Source organism: Ptychodera flava (genome assembly GCF_041260155.1).
Source record: "Ptychodera flava strain L36383 chromosome 23 unlocalized genomic scaffold, AS_Pfla_20210202 Scaffold_23__1_contigs__length_28996876_pilon, whole genome shotgun sequence".
NCBI lineage: Eukaryota > Metazoa > Hemichordata > Enteropneusta > Ptychoderidae > Ptychodera > Ptychodera flava.
Genome location: NW_027248277.1, coordinates 28,607,852 through 28,630,833, shown reverse-complemented (window position 1 = coordinate 28,630,833; position 22,982 = coordinate 28,607,852). Strand labels below are relative to the sequence as shown.

Sequence of the window (22,982 nt, the reverse complement as noted above, 5' to 3'; positions counted from 1 at the left end):
CATTGTCATAGCTCTTCATAGCATTGTTTCACCTGACCATATGTGTCCTTTTCATATCCTGATTTGAAATAATGTTGGGGAAAAATCGTTAATAACTTACAAGACAAGCCTAAATGGCTAAATTAGTTACATAGAAAATTTGTATTGATTTGATATGAAAATAACAGGACATGTTTTTACTAGTTTGTTATTGTATGTGCCTTTTTCAAATATTAAAGCATGAAGGAAAAGAATCACAAACGCTGTTAACAAATACTGTATTATATTAAGTTAGGCTGGAATGCCAGACAGTTGTATATGAATATAGTTACTGGCAAAAAAATGAAATTAAACAACAATAAATCGTATAGGCCAGAATGACCAAAAAATTTCATACATAAACACACACCTGCATATAGACACAAATGTGGAGTAGGGACCGTGATTGAAGAGAGTATGTTGAGTGACATGCGAAGCAAGTCTTCAAAATACCATCTTTTTGCTAATTTCACATTTCACATTATTTTTGATATCTGATCACCTGGCCAAGAATTCAGAGAACAACCATGCTTCACATCAATATTTGTGCTTACTAACAAGTATACACCCTGACTTATCAGTTTCATAAAATTTGATGAAACTTAATTTCAACTAATAATATATCTAATTGAATTTTTAGTTGTCTGATCAAGTGAACACTTGTTCACTACCTGTGGCTGAGTTATTCCTCAGTGACCATGTTTACATTCAAGCAATGTGGTGTTGAAAACAAAAGATATAGGCAACAAAGTACCACACATAGGAGCTTTTACTTTCCAAAGCATCCACAAGCCCACATATAATTATCGCAACATATCAATAACCACTGCATGGCCTTGCATTCTGGTAATTTTCCATGGTCTTTGGTAAATAAATATAAACCTTGCATCCTTTTGTGCTAACATGCCGATAACTCTGCTGAAATTGTTTACTTAATGCATAAGGTGTCTACTGAGGCTGAACAATCATATAATTGAATTATGGTGGTAAGCTTACACAAACATATCAGGATGTTGAGACACACAGACTAATTAAATGTAAAAGCACTTACACCAGACTAGACTTACAACCGATGATCTAGCCCTTTAAGCCTACTTGATTGCTCACCCTGAGCAGAATTTTGTACACACTTACTTGTTGTTTCACACTGATTTTCGCCAATATTTCTTCTTTGGCATGCTGTATTTTCAAACCTATGTATTAAAAACAAAATATAATTTTCAAAACTATTTACAGACTGGTAGAGATAAAGTATATTTTTTTTTTAAATCATAAATTAGTTATGCTAACTCCACGTCAATAGGGAATATTTTTAATTGATACCCAAGCATCCTACAATTCAATGTTTTTTTGAATAAAAGAGGTGTACATAAATAACAATTCAAAACACCCTGAAAGAAAATATTGTGCAACACATTGTATCATAATTGTTGTTGTGTAGTCAACCAGAAGTCCTCACAAACATGATACAATAAAACAGCAAGAGGAGAAACAACAAAACAAATCTTTTTGTTTGTAGATACCCTTTTAATTCAAATCATCTCTCCCAAGAGGATAAGATTTAAATAAAGAGTCACATTAAATAAATTAAAAGGGTTCGAAATTCCCCGGTATCTCTGTGCTAACAGATTGGTATACCAGGGTTGGTCCTTGTGCAACTATATACATCTTGTACTACATGCCACATGGGCAACTGTTTTTTTAGACAATGAAACGTCAAATTTGATATATTTTTTTTCATTGCTACCTACTACACACTGAGGGAAAAATACTGTCTTTGTTAAAACAAGAACTTATCACAAATATGATAATGAAATTAAGCAAGCAAACTTATTTACAACCAATGAACCATGAGCCAACTTGAACTTGAAGTTGAGTTGAAAACGAAACAGGTCACATGTACCATGCATGTAAGTACTACTACAACTGCCACGCAACTAACGCTGTACTCTCCGACATTAACTGATATAACCCACTCACACACCTACAAATTATGAACCTTTAATTGTACGAACTGATGCCACAGACTAATGCCACAGTACACCTACGTTCGAATTAACTGATACCCGATCGACTTCACACGACCGACACAAGTCGATATTAAACGAAAACGCATTTACCGTTTTAGGTTCGTCCTTTTGAAATGCACTGTATACAAAAGCGCATCCTACAGCGCGGCCCATTCAGATATATTCACGGGGATCGCCACGTGCGGCGATGACACTTGAAACCGAAGTGGCAAGGAAAATCGTCCCAAGGCAAAATTGATTTTTATCTCGACGAAGTGGAAAACAAGATTAGAATACTGGTCTGTTTTAGTCGTTGTCGACTTTCGTTTCTCTCTCAATGACCCGCTCAAACTACATTTACTTCCGCATTCATTGCAGCTGGTGCATGCTTTCTCAAACACCCCAGTCTCGCGAGAGTTATGACGTCACGTGTATACTAGTACAGTATGCTCAAGGCAGTCTCGTGTGAAAATGACGATTCGCGATGCATGCACATTGCCAGCCGTGGCCCACGCAGCGGCGAAATCGAATCGTCATGCACGACAGTTGTTGCTGGTCTCGATCAATTTCTTCCTATTTCGGCGGAAATTGCTCAGTTGAGGAAGGGTTCAAACTGCGTAACGTTGAACGTCAAGTGAAAAAGGCCTCACTTAAACAGCACGCAAACACGCAAGCTCATCTAGAAACGGCTTTCTGTAAAGTTTCGTATAAGGTATAGCTCTGCATGGCAGGGCTGTGTGTTACCGCATACCGGCGTTATACGGCCTCCCACCACAGCCCTGCAGACTGATATAGAAAAAACCGCTGGTCCTCCTGCAGAAAATACGGCGGGCAGTTTCTCCGCCGAAAACAGCCGATTTTGAATCCAAAACTTGCATCGATCTTCGTTTTCGAGCACACCCGCCTCGCCAAAGTACATGATGTGCCCAGCGTATTATTAAGTACAGAACACGTCTTTCAAAGTCCACACAGTTTGACGTATATAGTACCGCGGAATATCTCTGGAACAGACTGTTTGAAACCTCTACTTTAAACAATACACGTGTATGTGTTCAACTGAGTTGTTTTTTTAAGAAAGGTTTTGCTGTTGTTTCAGCGGTTCGAACAGACATCAACGCTAGGCATGGGCTGAACCGTCGTATAATATCAATGAACCACAACATGTAATCCCCATTGTCACTTCGGAAATTTTGACTCGGCAATGCCATTCTCAACAATCTCACAAGCGCTAAAGTTCATGCAAGTACCCGTTCACACACTACACCATGCTACAATCCACTATACACAACTTCTCCATGTAAAAATAGGCATAAATATAATAGACCATACATTTTAAAACAGGTATTGATAGACATAGAGAATAGCTTACCTTCTGACTCGTGAAGTGCACTCCCAAAAATCTTGCAAAACGCAGGGAATATCCCGAAGTTCAGAGTAGTAGCGAGTTCAAGCTTCAACTTTTCTTTACGCACAATGGCATGTATTGCGTCACAATTTGGCTATCACATCAATTGTTACTATTCCCTAATTACATGTCTTTCTTCAGTGTGCAACAACAGGGTGCTACACTATAACCGTAACAGCAACGACGCGTTGAAATAGGTGGAGCAGTGACTCTGCAGCAGTGACGCAGTTGAAAATAAATTGACCTTGAACATTGACTTTCAATGCGTGTTAAAAAAAAGTCTACAATAAAACAACCAAAACATCACCACTCAAATACATACAAAATGCATGGATAATCCATAGTAATGTGGACACCAAGTTTTAAGATTCTCAAACAAATATTTTTGAAGAACAAAGATATTCAACCTAAAAATGAAAAAAAAATTCTCAAAAATATAAAATTAATAATATCCCTCTAAAATTTACAGTTTTTTAAAGGATTGACGCTACCTACCTACACACAAAATATCGACACATTCTGCCCGGTGGTTACAGAGTTGCAGCATCTTCACCAATTTTCACTTTTTTGTACCTCATTTCAATATTTTTGACACATACATCTTCATTTGAACAAATTCACATCTCCAACCTAGGATGCCTCTAATTACCAAATATGAAGACATATCGTCTTGTAGTTTTTGTGTTTTTGATCCGGACGGACTAACAGACATACATACATACTTACATACATACACACAGACGCCATTTTGCCACCTTATACGAATACCTCCCATTTGCATATATACATATGCATATATGGGAGCGTAAAAACCAAAAAATAAAAGGTCTTCACTTCCCAACAACTTTTTTGCTATTGAATTCTATATGTCTGTAACTGTATTTAGCTTACATCAAGCGAGGGGGGGGAAATGTAAAATGCTAATTAACCAGCCCTGTTATTCGTTAGTTAGTTGCACTTAAATTGTCAGAATCAGAGCCAGCCTCAGACAGCTGAACAAATTATTACCGGGCTACCTTTGTCAGTGATACGATAAAGTAAGTGGATCAATGTTGTTTTTAGGAAACGATATTGCTTTGACCCTGGTCATGTGATCTGGACCTCAAGGAAAACAGTTTTATTTTTGTGTGAATCTGTCTTAATAGTGTTTTACGACCAAATAGGGGTCCCTTCATCAGTTGCTTGAATGGGTTTGTATTCCAAATTGTTTAGTTTGACATTATACATTGTGTATCAAAAAGATGTGATAGAATCTTTACCTTTTGGTCTTGCTGTTGCATACTTTTTGCTCAGATCATTCGTTTCAATTGTACTTGTGCTTGGTTTTTCTTGGAAGAGAATGTATTTTGTTTTTATTTCTTTTCTATGCCATGATTTTTTTTTCAGAAAAACTGTGGTCCGTGTTTGATAGTTATTTTCAGTTTCCTATTAAATATTGTTTGATTAGAATGGCTTTGATGAATGGACTAAAGGTCGTTATGTGGATAGTTTTTGTTGTTACAACATTATTCTTATCTTTGTCGATGAGGTTTAGCTGACTTTTTGTTTACTTCTTTTCAGATACAAAATATGTCTGCCTTTCTGTAATCTCGTAGTTGAAAGTATCATGTGAAGAAATGACCCCTATTATGAAATCCGCATTGTTGCTGCATGTGTGAGCATATCTAAAGAATTCATCTTCAACAAATCTCTTGAAAATGTTGTTTGGGTGGCAGGAACTTCTTAATAAATATTGGAACGTGTCAGTTGGTTTTGTGTGGGTTTTAAACCATTCTGTTTCCATATATTTGTTTATAGTATTCTCCATTGAATTCAATATATTGTGTTTGAGAATAATCGAAAGTAGGGCTTTCATGTAGTTTTTTGTGTTTATTTTTAAATAATTTGTGTTGGGTGTGCTTTGTTAGAGCCCATCGCCATGATCACTGGGCTTATGGCGTCCTTTTGTGGCGTGTTTGTGCATTGATACCACTGTGACGTCTAATGTTATAAAAATAGGGATTTCTAGTACATTTTTATTCCAGCTTGCTAAGGAAACCTTTTGTTTCCTTGATATTTATCGATTGTCTTTGGACTATTATTTTATGAAATAGTCTAGAAATTCCGAGATTTTTTGGGTTTTTTTGGCTGGAAATAGCAACTCATATTAAAGGAGAAGTTCACCGAGGAGAATTTTTACATATGTGCTACCTTTGTGGTCACTTACCCTGGAAAAGCTATTTTGCCATTTATAAATCGCAAGATTTTTTACAAAAACCGATAGAAATAGTAGAGGAAGTTGCCCATGTAATTTGAATCATGGGAAAAAGCGCCAAGCTTGGAGCTTGCATAATGTGATATCAGTGTTTCCGCTGCCCGCTCGCCAAATCGCAAATGTGAGAAAAAGTAGCGTTTGGCGAGAAGATTTTGACAAAAATTAGCCAAACTTGCGAATCGAAAATTGCACTATGACGTCATCACTTTGTCTGTCCACGCGCTGTCCTGCATTCAACTTGAGATGTAATGCTTTATCTCTGTGCATCCCTGACCTTCTGCGTCAGGCGATCGTAACAAAATAGCTCACAAACAAAAAGTACCCATATGATTACCATGACTATTTGACTAAAATGTTGCTAAGTTTTGGGTTGGACTATGCGCAATGTGTGCCTACATATTACATCGTACAGTGACAGCCATGTAGTCGTCAACACAGAAGGATCGTAGTGACAGTGAAACTAAGCAAAACGGCAAACTTTCCTTTTTGACTTTGGCTGCTCCACCAATATGGGGGGGAACCACCCCTACAACACACATTCTAAGCGCAAGTAAAGCTATGAAATGGAAAGAAAGATTATGATCAGTGTAGGAAATAAGTCGACCGTGAATTTGGAAAGGAAGGTAGCAAGCGGCATGCATCATGGTCAAAAGCATACACAAGGCATTTTTTAGAACGTAGAGCGAGTAAGGCACTCCTGAATATCAAAAATGTTCGTGGTGTATTGCTGCCAACAAGAAATACCTTTACTGGTGTTAGACACTTGAGTGAATTGGCTTCCTTAAAGACAAATTCGCGACAAATTTCAGTGTATCACGGACCGTGGTGTACTGTGACATGACATCGTATACAGACTTTCAGAGAAGGCGCTCGCTCGTCTGCCAAGTCGGCCTTGTTCCGCATTCATACCGTGCAAATATATACGCAAAGTCCATTCCCTTGAAAGATAAATGTGGAACCACTTTGGTGTCAGCCTTCCAACAGATTTTTAGAAGTGGACGAAAACCAGAGAAACTGCAAACGGACCGAGGTAAAGAGTTTGTCAACCACATATTTCAAAAATTGCTGAAGAATGAAGACGTTCCTTTCTTCACCACTGGAAATGAAACAAAAGCATTTGTGGTTGAGCGTTTCAACCGCACACTGAAGACGAAAATGTGGAAATACTTCACCAGAACCAACACCCTGAACTACATATCCATACTTCCTCAATTGATGCACTCCTACAACAACACCTGGCACCGCAGCATCAAGACAAAACCTGCTTCTGTGAATGAGACCAATGAAACAGAAGTGTTAGGCACACTGTACAGCGACTTTGAATCCAAAACAATCAAATTAAAATAGCCAGACGAATGTTAAGCAAAGCCAGATGAATGTTCAAGAAGGGCTACCTTCCAAATTGGACTGAAGTCTTCACCATATCAGGACGGATCCATGATCGACCACCCTTGTACAAGTTGAAAGATTACGATGGTGAAGTGTTAGAAGGTACATTCTATGAGCAAGAACTGCAAAGAGTGGTTAAGAAAGATGATGATGTCTTTAGGGTGGAAAAAATACTCAAGACCAGAAAGAGAAGGGGAAAGAAAGAATACTTAGTCAAGTGGTACGGTTGGCCAGCCAAGTTTAACAGCTGGATGAAAGATTTAGCAAAGATATAACACTGATGTACTCTGGCCAAGCACCACACTTGGAAAGTAACAGTCACCATGGCTGAACACCCCTTCTTCATGATGTTACCTAGCAATGCATCCATGGACGTTTTCCCAGACAATAAAGTGACAGGCTACACTGTGAAATTGCCAAAGCACATTTCCCTCCAGGGTAACTGGGAAGTGGCCTTGACAGAAATACACTACCCTTTGTCTTGGTACAACGTGGTTGAGGGCAGAAACTTTCTCGTGTATGATCATAAGAACCATAGAAAAACACTTGTAAAATACCTGCAGGTTATTATGATGATGATGGAAGTATACTGAATACTCTGAGAGAGCGAGGTTTACCCGACGATGTCCTGTCGACTTTCCACACCGTGTCCAGGAAAGTAACAGCTGATGTCAGTGAGGGTACCAGCCTCCACTTTCTTCCAGGTCTGGCTGAAACCATGGGATTTTATCCTAATATCATATTACAGCAGAAGAGTGATGCCCCCTTCATGTTCAGTGCTCGAAACCTCTCTTCTCTCTATGTGTCTTGCGATCTGGTGGACGACCAGTTGGTGGTGACACCTTTGCACCCCTGTTGAGAATAGACAATGTGAAAGGGATTCACGGACAGATGATCAACCACACCTTCCACACTCCATACTTTCTTCCTCTAAGAAATCGCGAATTTGATACAGTAGAGGTCTACATAAAGACGACACTGGTCAGAGAGTACCATTCCAGAGTGGGAAAGTGATCGTGACACTAGCTTTCAGAAAGCGACGCCCTACACTGTTGTAGCCTGAACCATGCCTTATAGACGTAAAATCTATGAAAGCAACCCAGCCACATACAGAAGTTTAATGTGGATCAGTTGGGAAATGGAGCATCATTCCAGGGAGCAGCTGTGCAGCAATATGGCTTAGGCGGTCTCCTGGGAGGTATTTTCCGTGCAGCCACACCACTGCTGAAACAAGGCGCTAAAATCCTAGGGAGACAGGTGTTAAAAATAGGACTCAACATTGCATCAGTGGACGTAACGTGAAGCGTTCTGCAAAAAAGGCGATTGGTGAAAGCTGGAAAAGACCTAATGGCAGGAAGGGGTTTGAAACAGTTTTTCTCCCCTGGAGGTGGCGGTGGTATAATATGAAATTAAACTGGTCCAATAATCATTTCATTCAAGGTAATATATTACCAGGTCCATGGGACAATTGTGATTTACAAATTTAAGTACAACCATTCTGAACCACTGATAATTAGTGGTGGTACCAGGTGTCTGGAATGGGTAAGCATACCCTGCTAGCATGCTACATCCGTCAGGATTGGTCCCAAAATTGTCTAAATATTGTATGAAAAGATACAGGATATGAATCACTGTAATAAGTCAAAGCCGGGAATGCTGTCGTTAATCATTTGAGTGACCAAGGTGTCATATTTGGCCACAATGTCGTCATATCGACCATAGAACTTTTTGAAAGTCCTAACGAGTCTTTTTGTTGTGTATCCTTGTCTCAGTAATTTTGATGCCAATGAGCTGTGTCTCAGTTGAAAATCAGTGTAGGAATCACAAGCCCTACAATACCTGAGAAGTTGAGACACATACACACCATAAGCAGGTGCAGATGGAATATTACTCGACAAGTGGGGATAATTTATGATTTCAAAATCGAAATCATCCATTTTGTGATACAGCTCAGTGTGTAGCCCATTAGTACCCACTTGTAGGAACAGATCAAGATATGAAGCAGAGTTCCTACCCTCCGTTTTTTCTTTGATATCCAACTCATCAGGGTAAATATGATGTAAGTAATTTGATATGTCTGCAGAGCACCACACAGAGAGTCATTTCCTCCAAAGCAAAGCGACAGAGAAGATCTCCTGACATTTTGAATAACATGTTTTCAGCATGGCACAAGAACACTCTTGTGAATTTACCAAGAGTCAACTTGACTTGCTTACAGTTCCTCCAACACAGACCAATGTCGGAGAGTGACAATATTAATGGGAAGAAGTGCATCCACTGACACACATAGTGGAATCAGGACCCATCGAATTTGTGATTTCTGGCTCAGGGGAAGACTACATAGATTTGTCCTCAACACTCCTTCTGATGAAGGCTAAGATCACAAAAGCTAGCTGATGGTAGTAACCTGGTGCAGATGCAGCAGTGGGACCTGTCAACTGTGGCTCCATTCACTGTTCAGCCAAGTGGATGTACACCTCAATGGCAAAATAATATCCAACCCTTTCCCTACCGACCCATACCGAGCGATGAAGGAGACGTTGTTAAATTATGGGAAGGAACCGAAAGACACCCATATTGGTGCAGCCCTATTCTTCAAGGACTATAACTTGAAAATGGATGAAGTGGACCCCACTAAAGAAGGTGGAGAAGCGAACAAGGGACTGAAAAACCGATATGCTTTCACATCTGGCAGTCAAGTTGTTGATATGGTTGGACTCATCTATTCGGATCTCTTCTTTCAGCCCAAGTATCTAATGAACGGTGTTGAACTCAAACTCAATAGAAGCAAGGATGCCTTCTCTCTTGTGAGCTCTACAGAAAATCCAAACTTCAAAACAGTGGTCACCAAAGCTACATTATTAATCAGAAAAATAAAACTAAGTCCATTGGTACAGCTGGGCCATGCAGAAGCTTTTAGCGCGGACCATCCAAGTATCCCATACATCGTTGTGTGATGAAAGTTCTGTCCATTTCTGGAGGTACAATGTCCTTCAACAAAGATCACATCGATCTTTTCTGGGACAGCTACCTAAACGTGTGGTATTGAGTCTGGTGGACAACGATGCCTTCAATGGTTCTGTTAAGAAGAACCATTTCAACTTCATACACTATGACATCACATTGCTCGTCCTTAATGTTAGTGGAAGACAAGTTCCAAACAAGCCTCTGAAACTAGACTTCACAAGGGCTGATGGCCAATCATTCACCGTGGCCTACTACTCACTGTGACTAATAAAATGCAAAGGATTCAATATCGATTGCTTTGAATATGACAATGGATACACACTGTTTACTTTTATTCTCACATCGGGCTTGTCTGCTAATGAGGACATCTAACCTAATGAAAGACGGCAACCTAGGCATAGAACTACATTTCAACCAAGCCCTGACAAATACAGTGAATTAACTTGTGTATGTTGAGCTACAAAACGTGATCGAAATTGACAGAGATCGCAACATCATGTTTTACTTTTGAATAAGTGTCCTTAAACAATCCGAATAAGAAAGCATGGCCACCTTAAAGCTCAGGGAGATCTTGACTGTGGACAGGTACACAGCATCTTCTTTTGCTGGGGTGCTGGCCTCTGACAAGTTGCCCAAGACTGGACTTAAATCATATCCAGCTGCTTTTGTTGCCAATGTGGACCCTAGCACCATACAAGGAAAACACTGGGTTGCTTTCTACGTTGTGGATAGCAACAATGGGAATATTTCGATTCCCATGCACGTCCACCCATCAAGACATCCTTCGAGACATTCCGGAAAAGAAACTCCCTTGACCGGATCTACAACAGACAGAGCCTCCAAGGACCCCTTTCTTCAGTGTGTGGACAGTACATTCTCTATTATCTGCTGCATCTGTGCCGCGGATGGTCCATGTCGAACATTGTGAAGCAATTCACGTAAGATTTGACTTTCAATGACTTTCTTGTCAATGATTTTATCGAAAAACTGACAGGTGTTGATTTTGACGTTTATGATGTTCACTTTTTAAAGAAGCCTTAGAATTTATCGTTCACTTTTCATTGCAATTTAGCTGTTCTTTGTATATTTGCATTGGTGTTAACATTCAAATAAACTTGACAATTTGTTCCATTGAAAACATTACGAGTGTGTATCATTTTTCCAAGGGTGGGTATGGCGGATTGGCATAAGGGGGCAGTTAAACAAAATAAATCATCCACACTTCTCTTTCTGTCACTCAAAGACTGTAGACTGACAAGTTTTTCATCTTTAAGTCTTAACAGCACATTTTATTTTGTTTCTTTAAAGCAAAACTTTATACAACACAAACATGAAATAGAATACAACAAGTTGTTAGTGTCCCGTAGTGTTCTTGTAGTCCTGAAGAAAGTCCGAGAAGAAACTTCAAGTAATTCATTGCAAGCGTAACCTTTCCAAAAAGAGAACATCAAAAATAGCAACTCAAGGTAAAGATGTGGTAAATAACTTTGAACGTTGACTGATACAATTGAAAACATTGCCGAAATTCTAACAACTAGAAGATTCATTTGTTGCACATATTGACTCGATAATGTCATTGCAGAGAACCATTTCGTACACAGCAATATTGTCCATCAAGGCTTCAAAGCATCCCTCTGGATCATTGGCCCATTGATAACACAGTAAGTGCAGCGATTCATCAAGGTCAATCAATCCGAAGTCATCGAGTCCATTCGGAGGTTACAGATCTCTGCAACTTCTTGGACAGATCTTTCCACTACAGACATGTCGATGCATTCGGCAGCAGCTCCAAAGTATTTGGAAATCACTTCCCTCTGTCCGGCAGGTGTGCAACCATAATGTAGACACTTGTGTTCCCTCTGGGACAGATAGTCATGTTGACATCCCTAACAGTTTTCACTCACAAGTTTATCAACTTCCTGTGAGATAAATTTCGCATAGATGTATTTCACCACCTTGCGTGCCACTTTCCTTAGGTCGTTTGGGATGAGGGGTGGAGTGTACTCTGGAATAGAATGAATTAACTACAGGTCATCATCTGGAGAACATCATCAACTCTCCCTACGATACATTTTAACTGATACCACTCATCCAGTCTTAATGTAATACCTTTCTTGGTTGGTATCAACTGACCAGTCTTCTCCTGCTTAAATAAGTCATGAATGCCAACATAGGCACTTCCCTTGTACATCTTGACACTAACAAGCCTAGCAGATGTCTCCATTGAAGAAAGTTGAAATCGAAACTCCTCACCTGTTTGAGTGTTGACATCACTGGTGATGGGTCTTGAGTGCACTTGGGAGTACAGTTGCGGCTGGCTATCTGTCACATCTGTACTTTGAGAATCAAACAGAAGGGTGTTGATGGTGGTTCTACGGCAGGTTCAGGAAGGGTGGGACTGTGGTTGCCAGGGGACTTGCTGTAGGCCCATCCAAACCTTCTGGAACACCAGGCATTGACCATCGGCTTTCAATTGGTTTTGATATTGAAGTAATAGGGCCTCTCTACCCTAGCTGAATAACATTTGCGCCATCCCTGCTGACACTGGCTTGGTGTAAGGTCACAAGTCACCATAGCTGTATGAATCTGCACTTCAATCAATCAATCAATCAATCCATTTATAAAGCGCCTGTATTCTATAAATCAATAGTTCAAAGGCGCTGGACAGAATTAAGCAAAAGCTTTAGTGAATAAGTAAGTTTTCAGGTTCTTTCTGAAGCTGGTCGCTGATGGCTTCTGTCTAATTTCAAGAGGAAGTTTATTCCACAGTCTAGGCGCTGCGCGCGAAAATGATCGTCCACCGTAAGAGTCAAGATTGTAGCTTGGTTCCTCCAAAAGACATTTAGCAGATGAACGGAGAATCCTTGTACATTGCTTTTCCTGGATGAGGTCGGTTATGTAGGTTGGCGCCAATCCGTTGAGTGCTTTATAGTAGTATAGAGAACTTTGAATTGTATCCTTGACTGCACTGGTAACCAGTGAAGCTTCTTGAGAATAGGTGTAATGTGTTGACGTTTCTTGGTACGGGTGACGACTCTTGCAGCGGAATTCTGTGCATGTTGAAGTGGTTTGATGTGGTCATAAGCTAAACCATATAAAAGTGCATTACCATAATCCAGTTTTGATGAAAGTACAGTTTGGACAAGCTGTTGACAAGTGTCGGTGGTGAGATAATTACGGATATGGCCGATTTTTCTAAGATGAAAGTAAATAGAACGGCATGTAGTGGATATATGTTTCCGGTAGGAGAGGTGACTATCAAATTCGACGCCAAAGGTCAGACTTGTCAAAGGTCAGAGCTCGAATGAGGCCCTGAGTGGCCCTGATCTCTTTTAAAGAGTGTGCTCATTTGCATAACTTCAAATCAACCAATGAAAACTCTTAGATTCAAATACGCCAATCAGACGAAGACTGTGTCCTCCCATCATGCTTTGCAGCATTCCAACCAGCCAATCATCATCTACTTAAATGTTCTCAGCACATTACCAATTTTCCAAGACTTAGGGGATCAACATCTACTTCACCATTGACTGTCACCTCCCTGCATTATATTACCCCCAAAAAAGAGCCAAACTCCTGTCAAATTTAGCAAATTGCTAATTTTTACTGGGCTGGGGGGTCCAAATTGTCAGCGTCTGCGGCACCTCAAACCACCTCCTGCCAAAATCCCCCAAACCTCACTGAACCTCCTGCCAAAATATGAAACCTCACTGAACGTCCTGCCAAAAAAACCCTGCAAAATGGCTAATTTTGACTGGGCTAGGGGGACCTAATCGTCGGCGCTCGTGGCACCTCAAATCACCTCCTGCCAAAATCCCCCAGCCTCACTGAACCTCCTGCCAAAATATAAAACCTCACTGAACCTCCTACCAAAAAACCGTGAACCTCACTGAACCTCCTGCCAAAACCACCCGATACCGTGCCTACTATTACTACTTCTTTGATAAAAGGGATATGCCCAGATAAGTATAGGGACTGGACAGATGACAATGACACTTTAAGTGAAATGAAAGAATAAAATATAACGAGCGATAACTCCATAAAAGTCAAATGTACCGGTACAGAGTGACAGTGTCGATTTACAATCTGATAAACCAGTACCTCGTGCGTCTTCCATGTTTCAAATTCAAAGGCAATCTGTCAATAACTTGAGTTCACAATAACACTTAAAGACAAAACTGAAAAGTGTTTGAAAACTGCCAGACACAATGGTTCTTATCATTAATTTCCTGTTCGATCAATAAGTGTATTACTCGTGTAACCCTGCTAGTCTTTCGTTTTCAACCGCAAAAACCAAACCTCAATGGGCTGAATCAAAATATCTTCCCTCCCTGTTGCCAATTTGTAAGAAACAGTAAAAGTGACGAAACTCCACTGGGAAAACCTTCCAATGCAGCCCTCGTTGCTGGGCGCCAGATGTGACCCTTGCTTTATTTCAGTGTTGTTCACAGGCTGGCTGTATTGGAGCAAACTCAACAGTGGCAATCACCAATTTTGTTTGAGTGAGTTGGGTCATGGAATTCGTTGAAAACGAGGTTGCGTTGCAGGCAGAGGTATACCAAGATGAGTGTAGGGACTAGACAAATGACACCGACACTTTAAATGACATCAATGAATAAAATATAACGAACAATAATTCCATTCAAATGTACCGGTACAGAGTATTAGAATCGATTTACAATCTCGGTGACAAATACTTATTATTCTTAAATCAAGCATATAAGATATTGATTCAAAAGTGCAAAATGCTATAAAAAACCTAGTATGTTGAGAAAAGTAATACATATAGTTACAACGTTTAGCTGTTACCACTTGTTACTTTTCTTTTGTCAGACAAATCAGATCAAAGGCTGTAAGGTAGTCATACAAACAGTATAGTGTCCGTTGCAGTAGTTTTTTGAAAGCCGATATGGTAACCGTTAAACACGGTGACACTTTGGCACTCCATCCAGGGTACACATTTCTGGAGAAAACAGGCGTAGCTCTACCAGCCAAAAGTCACTTGACGCGTTGTTCAAAAGTTTTTAAGCAGTTCAAGTAAGAAACAATATCATCTCTTACCAATCAGGGTGTTGTCTAACAAACAACAGACACGTTAAGTTGCTTCGAAACTCAAACGAGATGAGTTTTGAGCATCAATGAGAATAATCATAGCAGTGTCTGCAATTAATTATTCTACTTAGATTTAGAAAGTATCGTCCATCTCAGTCGCGTGTTTCAAAAATAACATCTATTAAAACTTTCGATTTTTCCACATTGTATACCACAATACCACATGATAAATTGAAAGAATGCTTGAAAAACATCATCAACCAAGCATTTTTCTACAAAAACGGTTCACGCCGTTACAAATATGTGGTATTAGGGTATAATTCTACATATTTTGTTAAAAATACTACTAACGCTAAAGTGTTTTATACCGAGAAAGACATTATCAGTATGCTTGATTTCCTCATTGACAACATATTTGTTGAATTTGGAGGACACATTTTCCAACAGTGTATAGGAATTCCCATGGGCACTAACTGTGCTCCCTTACTTGCCGACTTATTTCTGTTCTCATACGAGGCAGAATTTATCCAGAACCTTATCAAGCAGAAAAAGGTCTCTGTAGCTCGTACTTCAAACCTAACATTTAGATACATAGACGATGTTATTTCATTGAATAACTCTGAATTCAGTAAATATCTCGCTATGATTTATCCTCCAGAATTGGAGATTAAAGAAACTACAGAAACGGCCTCTTCTGCTTCATATCTGGACATTTTACTTGAATTTGACTCCAATGGTCACCTTTCTACTAGGCTATATGACAAGAGAGATGATTTCAACTTTAGTATAATTAATTTTCCACACCTCATCAGTAATATTCCACTCTCACCTGCTTATGGGGTATACATTTCCCAGCTTATACGATATGCAAGAGCATGCAGTTCATATGGTGATTTTGTAGAGAGACATGGCCATCTCTCTTACAAACTGTTACATCAAGGTTACACCAGAGCAAGACTTGTCTCTACATTCAAACGCTTTTTTGGCAGGTATCGCAAGCTGGTAGATAAATACAATATCTCTCTTCGACAAATGATCACTGATGGCATCGGTGACATTGGGCCTTAGTTAGTGACCACTACCTATCTGACTTACAGATTGATATATGGCGGGTGCCACATGTGGGGCAGGATGCGCTTACTATTTTCGAAACACCTGACATCACTTCTTGGTCTTTTGGCCAGAGGTCCATATATCTTTCTTTCATGAATTTGACTTTGTTTGTACCGTCTATTACTGTCTGTTCTGTGCTGTTTTTGTCTATGTTTACAACTATTGTCTTACAAATTTTGACCTAGTGCTATTGGATTATGGATTGGTATGATTGCGATTATTTTTATAGGCGTAAAGCCTGAAAAACATGTCTCAGTGATAAGTAGCATGATTCGCTATGTATGAGTTAAACTGGGAAATTTGCTTGTCCACACAATGCTAAGAGTTCCCTCAATAGTGAAGTTCAACATCAAAGCATTGTGTAAATCTGTTCTGCGAAAGACAAATCACTTACATGGTCAAGTAATCTACTTGTAAAATGATCCATCCTCAGTTTTGAAGTCGGCATACAGTTATTTGGCTCATTGCATTCCTCACGCCCAGTTCAGAGAACTTTGAATGGCTGTAATTTTATTAAATTGAGTCCGATTTTCATGCGACTTGCATCGATCGAATTGTACTTACATCAGCTTTCAATCTGTAAAGCATCAGCATTGGGAAACCTGTGTGAGCATCCCTAATTGTCGGATCTCGGCAATCAGTGACTCAAAAATGTGATCAATTTCAGCTATCACCCACGCTTCATCCAAGTGCAGCAGACTTGAAATTTAATAGTGCCAATGAAATATCTCTTCACACACCAGGATTTCACGAAGCCCAGCTCAAATAATGTCAGTTAACTTCCAGATTCCCTTGTGTCCTATTTGAATGCAATTTCATCACACGACTCCACTGATGGTTCGGAGTTTATGGAGACGTCCACTCACATACTCACATACTTATGCAACTTCACTGGCTTCCAGTACATCATCGCATTGTATACAAACTTTGCTGATTACTTACAAAGCCCTAAATGGACAAGCTCCACAATATCTCAGGAATTTAATGACACCTTGTGCCTCATTACGTATTCTTTGTTCATCTGATAAATGCCTTCTGCACACACCTAGATGGAATCTGACTACCTATGGTGGCCGCTCCTTCTCTGTAGCAGCTCCTGTCATTTTGAACTCTGCCCCTGGACATAAAAACCTCTCCTAATGTCAACACTTTTAAAAGATGCTTAAAAAACATTTTCCAGAGAGCATTTTCATTGTAACTCTAAGCGCCACTGAGCATTGTTTAACTTTGGATATTAGGCGCTATAAAAATTTTCTAGATAGATAGATACATATACATCAACTCCACTGGATAACGGGCATATTCCAAGTCTTATCATTGCCAAGTTTTCCTGGCTGTATTACTCTTGCCAAACCTGGGTACACGTGTCTCCCTTTACTGATCTGGTTTAACCTTTCAAACAGCAACAAGTTGATAGATAACAATAAAACCACAAAACCTGGGGCTTAATATCACATCACAAAATACAATTAAAACCCGTGGATTACTTTAATTGCCCAAAAGTCATTACTTAAAACCTTCATTACCAAATGTACGTTGGGTCATCCCACTATGTCTTGAGTGGGTCATATCCTATGGTATCACATACATACATACATTCATACATATATTTAATAATAGTTAATATTTATTTCTTACACGCACTACACAAACCTCTCAGTGCGATTTACACATTAAAAAAAAGAAACAAGCAAACACTAAAAACCAACAACAGCAATAAAAGAAAATGAAAACAAACAATGTCAAAACCTGTACCATTCTCGTACATGACATGAGGAAAAAAAATTATGAAAGCAGCAGAATACATTAAAAAGTCCCATTTAAAAACCATACAGAAGATGATAATAAAAACTCAATCACAAATAGCACTGATTAAAAAGATGAGTTTTTTAAAGAGGTTTAAAAAAGTCAACAGATGTTGCGTTGCAAATCACAGGCAGGAGCGAATTCCACACAGCAGGTACACAAACAGAGAATGTTGGTGGCACCAACCGCAAAGAGTCAGCTGATCTGAGATCTCTGACGGGGCTGTAAATTTCAAGCAAATCAATTAAATAAAGTGGTGCAAAGCGATGAATGGTTTTAAAGGCAGTTAACAAAATCTTGAATTTTATGGGAGCACCAACCGGCAGCCAGTGCAGATCAGAACAGGTGTGATGTGATCGAGTTCTGAGTCTGGGAGATGAGACGAGCCGCAGCATTTTGAAGTGATTGTAGACGATCCAGTTGAGTCTTATGAACACCATATTGGAGACTATTGCAATAATCCAGCTGAGACGTAATGAATGCATGAACCATCTTTTCTGTTGTAGGATTGTCCAATAATGGGCAGGTCTATTGCAAACAACATAAATCTGCGAGTCATCCGCATACAATATACCGGTATAGTTGAAGTCATGCTTGACAAAGATGTCTTCAAGTGGCGCTGTATACAGTGTAAAGAGAATTGATCCCAAAACCGAACCTTGGGGGACGCCATATGTCATATTTGTACTGTGTGATGTAAATGAGCCTATATTTACACACTGATTAGGATTATTGAGGGAGGATCCAAACCATGATAAAGCTTTGCCAGTGATGCTAAACCGGAATTAAAGTCTGTGAAGGAGTACATCATGGTCAACTGTATTGAAGGCATCAGACAAGTCCAACATGACAAGGAGAACATCTTCCTTTTCGTTAAGAGCGAGCATGATGTCATTATGCATATATATACAAACATACATACATACATTCATACATATATACAGACTTACAGACACCACCAACCTACCATATAAGCTCTCCTTGGTACATATACAGATATACAAAAATGTGAGTTAATAAAACTACTGTTTCAATCTTGTTGTTGCATTCCTTCATTAAAATATTTGACAATTTTCTAAAGAACTGATTATTCTGGATGTCCACTGCTAGGGTAGTGAAACCATCTGGCTTGCAATGTCTGACTTCACTTGTTTTGGCAGTGGGACCACCAGACAGCAATTTCAAAGTTTAAGTCACTGAACCAAATCCGTACATCTTATTGCTACAGATGGCACTCAGAGTATAAAAATTAGTTTAATTTGCTGGATTATGGGTTGTTCTACCTATTAAATAAAAGTAGTCAGGGGAGATAAAACATAGATCACGGCAATATTTTGCAATCTGCAGCAATAATTTTGCTCCATCCGTATCAACGGAAAGGTAAGAACAGACTGTTAATTTGATAAATGCAAAATACAATGGACTTTTCTGTTGTTTGACGTCACCATACGTGTTTTCACTGAGCTCCACAACTTCTCACCTTTGGCTTGAAGTCGTATGGCTCTGCCGAAAACAGTAATGTATTTAATGCTCCGTCAAACAGAGAAATATTGGTGGGATTATTGTGTAAATATTTTGGGACCATTACTTACCTTTTTGATAGTACTTTATTTCAAGAGCACATTTCTGATATTGCCATGTTTCCACTGTTGTCTTCAAGGAAATTGAAGTGATATTACATCTCCTGAGTACATCCTCTGTCACAATATCTTTCTCAAATATTTTCCTTAGTTTACCATCTCTTTCATCTCTTTGTAAAATTTCTAGAGTTTCTATTGTCTTACATTCAAAGACACAAGCAAACTGCCTCGATCAATGTCATTTATTTTTGCACCAATCCGTTCTGCATATGCCTCAGCAGCAGGAAGATCATCCTTTGATTTTACTCTGATGAATGTTTGTCTTAAAACATCTGAACCTTCTTCTTTGGATGGCTGGACATGAATTTCCACTTCATCTTAAATAAATTTACACAGAATTAAAAAATACTTTTAAAAATAGTGACAATGTTACTGCTCGCTCCCATATAGTTATCAAAACAAGCCAACACTTGTATGAAACATTGACATACATACATACAGTCAGACAGACATATACAGACTGGCACAGAGTGATGACATTGGCCCTCAAGTGTGCCTTGGCCCATGGTGAGTGATAAAGATATAACAAACCGTTTAATGTAATGATAAAGTAGTTAAATATAGGCCTACAGGCACTCAGGGTGAATATGTTAAAGCAATTTGATAAGTTTCTTTTCCTGTTCTACTTCTGTGATAATTTTAAGACAATCAATCTGCAAGGCAGTTATGTATTGACAAATATGTTATCTTTTACAAGCACACAGCAAACTGTTCTTGATTTTTCATTTAAAATATTCGACATATAGACTGAAATACATAACTTGCAACCAATGTTAACATTTTGCCAATAGACTAGATACATGGAGAGATTTCAACAAACAATAATTAACTCAGAAACCCTACAGGGGAAGTAAACATTGTTTTCTTCCAGAACAACTGCTGCATCCACATCTGGAACAACTTACAAATTTAATCAATTACACGAGGATGATGACACTAGAGATAAAGTTAAGAAATTTAACTGTGGTGAACTTGACTATTCCTTTCAAATCCTTACACAACTTGACATCTTAAACTAATATACACTGCATGGTTAATTGCGCGCAAAAATACATCGGGTGGACCATCTTTAAAAGGGGAGGGGGGTGTCTGGAAGATTGATGAGGTACATTATCTTTTTTATTCGTTCCATCGTACATTTGTTCCCACTATCCCACCTTTCCTTTTTGTCAAACCTTCTCTGGCTGATTTTTTTATTGACATTTGTTTGGAATTTTTATCAAAATATGCCAGGAACCCCCCCAGGATATAAAATGGTCCACCCCTTTGTATTGACCATCTTTGCATGAGATATATAATGATCAGATGACAGGAAGTGTGTCTATATTTACAACCTCAATACTCTGAAACACTGAAAAAAAATTCAAATATATTTGTTGGAAACCAAACCTGCTATAATCACCTAAGCTGTGTTTTCTAATGATTTTTTTACCGCATTTCAATACCAAATACAGTTTACAATATCAAATGCTCACTAAATCACAACATTATATACTCTTAGTTCCAACAGGTATAAAATTACCAAAAAAGCTCAAAAATACGAAATGAAAGATATCCCTGTAAAATTAGAGTTTTGCAAAGTTGCCCCAGAAATTCAAAATTCTAGATTTCAACCTAATTTCAATATGTCATATTAACATAAACTCTAAGAACCTGCTTACGAAAAATCAAAACAATCAGACTGGTAAACTTTGAGAAACAAATTTTTGACCAAAAAATGAGAAAAACTGCCCCTTCAAAAAATACAAAATTGCAGATTTCATCCTAATTTCAATATATCTCTTTAACATAAACCCTAGGAACATGTACACTGAATATCATAGCTACCAGATCAGTAGTTTTAGGCGAAAAATGTTTTTGACCATAAAAGGCAAAAAGTGCCCCCAAAATAAAAATTTCAATACATTATATCGAGATAAATCTTAGATACCTGTTTATCAAATATCAAAGCTATCAGATAAGTAGTTTTTGGATAAAAAAAATTTTGACTGAAAATTGGAAAAATTGCCCCAAAATTTCAAATATGATAATATCAATACAATTTGTACAAACTTGATTAAGGTCATCCTGAGGAACATGAATATTAACTTTAAGAGTGATCAGACAAGAGATTTCAGAGAACAAGATTTTTTTACTAGAATGGAAAAAATGCCCTTTAAAATATAGACATGCAAATTTCACCCCAATTTGTGCATACATAATTTAGATTACCTAAAGGAATCTGCATACTAAGTTGCAACCCAATCTGACCAATGCTTACTGAGTTTTAGCCCTTTGCAGGATTTTTCCTTTTTCCCCTCATTTGCATATATTTGGTACTGACCTGTTGATTTGAACAAATTAACATCTCCACCCCTAGATGCACCTGTATACCAAATACTATAACGACAGCTTTTGCGGTTTAGGAGTTTTTGATGTGGACGGACTAACAGACTTACATACATACACACAGACGCCATTTTACCACCTTAGAAGAATACCTCCCATTTGCATATATACATATGATATGGGAGCTAAAAATGCACAAACAGCATCTATTTTAGACCTTGCATGATAAAAAACTGATGTAAAACACATAGACATATTAAAATGTGGTAATTAATGTGTTTTCTCTTCGTTACATGTAGTAAAGCATCTATCCAACTTCATCGCAAATTTGTTGTCAATTCCGTTTACCTGCATTGAGAACCGCTAAATACCACAGTGTATGATGCCCCAGTCACATTTATGATAATTTTGTAAAAGCATTTATTTACTCAGAATATAAACCCTTTTTGTTCTCCCTATTGGTTTTACTTACATGGTTGGCGAGTCCGACAACTTGAGACAGATGAACTTTCTTTCAATGTCACTGTAATATTAACAATGAGAAGATTTTACAGGAAACAGCTGCAGTGTTCAGGAGGGCACTTGTGTTTATGTCTAATGGGTAACTATTTGTTTGCTTATTTTTGTTTTTATTCATCTACACAAAAGCTCATCAGATCTAGACACGACTACCTTTACAAGAGGTAGATTACAGCATAACATAACAACACTCTATTTCCTCAATGACTAGTGAAAAAATATAGTGAAGCAGAAAATAATAAAAAATGCTGGGCATTCAATGTTAAACAATTACTATCTTCATATGGTTTCGGCTATGTATGGCTAAACCAAGGTGTTGCAATGAAACAGTATTTTTTCATATTTTTAAGGAAAGAATCCATGATAACTATGCCCAGTTGTGGTCCTCTGATCTTTACCATTATTCAAAACTTGATACATACAGAGAATTCAAGCTAATTTTCAAATATGAATCGTATCTTGATGTCATTGAAGATAATAAG

At 38.5% G+C, this 22,982-nt stretch overlaps 2 protein-coding genes across 2 annotated transcripts in view; one reads left to right on the top strand and one right to left on the bottom strand.

Moving 5' to 3' along the window:
• Positions 1–22,982, top strand: part of LOC139123893 (ubiquitin-conjugating enzyme E2 Z-like) — a 446,060-nt gene that overhangs the window by 239,838 nt on the left and 183,240 nt on the right. The gene's annotated exons all lie outside the window — the stretch shown is intronic.
• Positions 19,610–22,982, bottom strand: part of LOC139124297 (putative uncharacterized protein DDB_G0290521) — a 42,081-nt gene continuing 38,708 nt past the window's right edge. Inside the window, exons 6-7 of the mRNA XM_070690438.1 lie at positions 22,454–22,504; positions 19,610–19,970 (exon numbers count right to left, since the gene is read on the bottom strand). Coding sequence (XP_070546539.1) covers positions 19,786–19,970; positions 22,454–22,504 — 236 coding nt within the window. The 3' untranslated portion in view covers positions 19,610–19,785. The remainder of the gene's footprint in view (positions 19,971–22,453; positions 22,505–22,982) is intronic.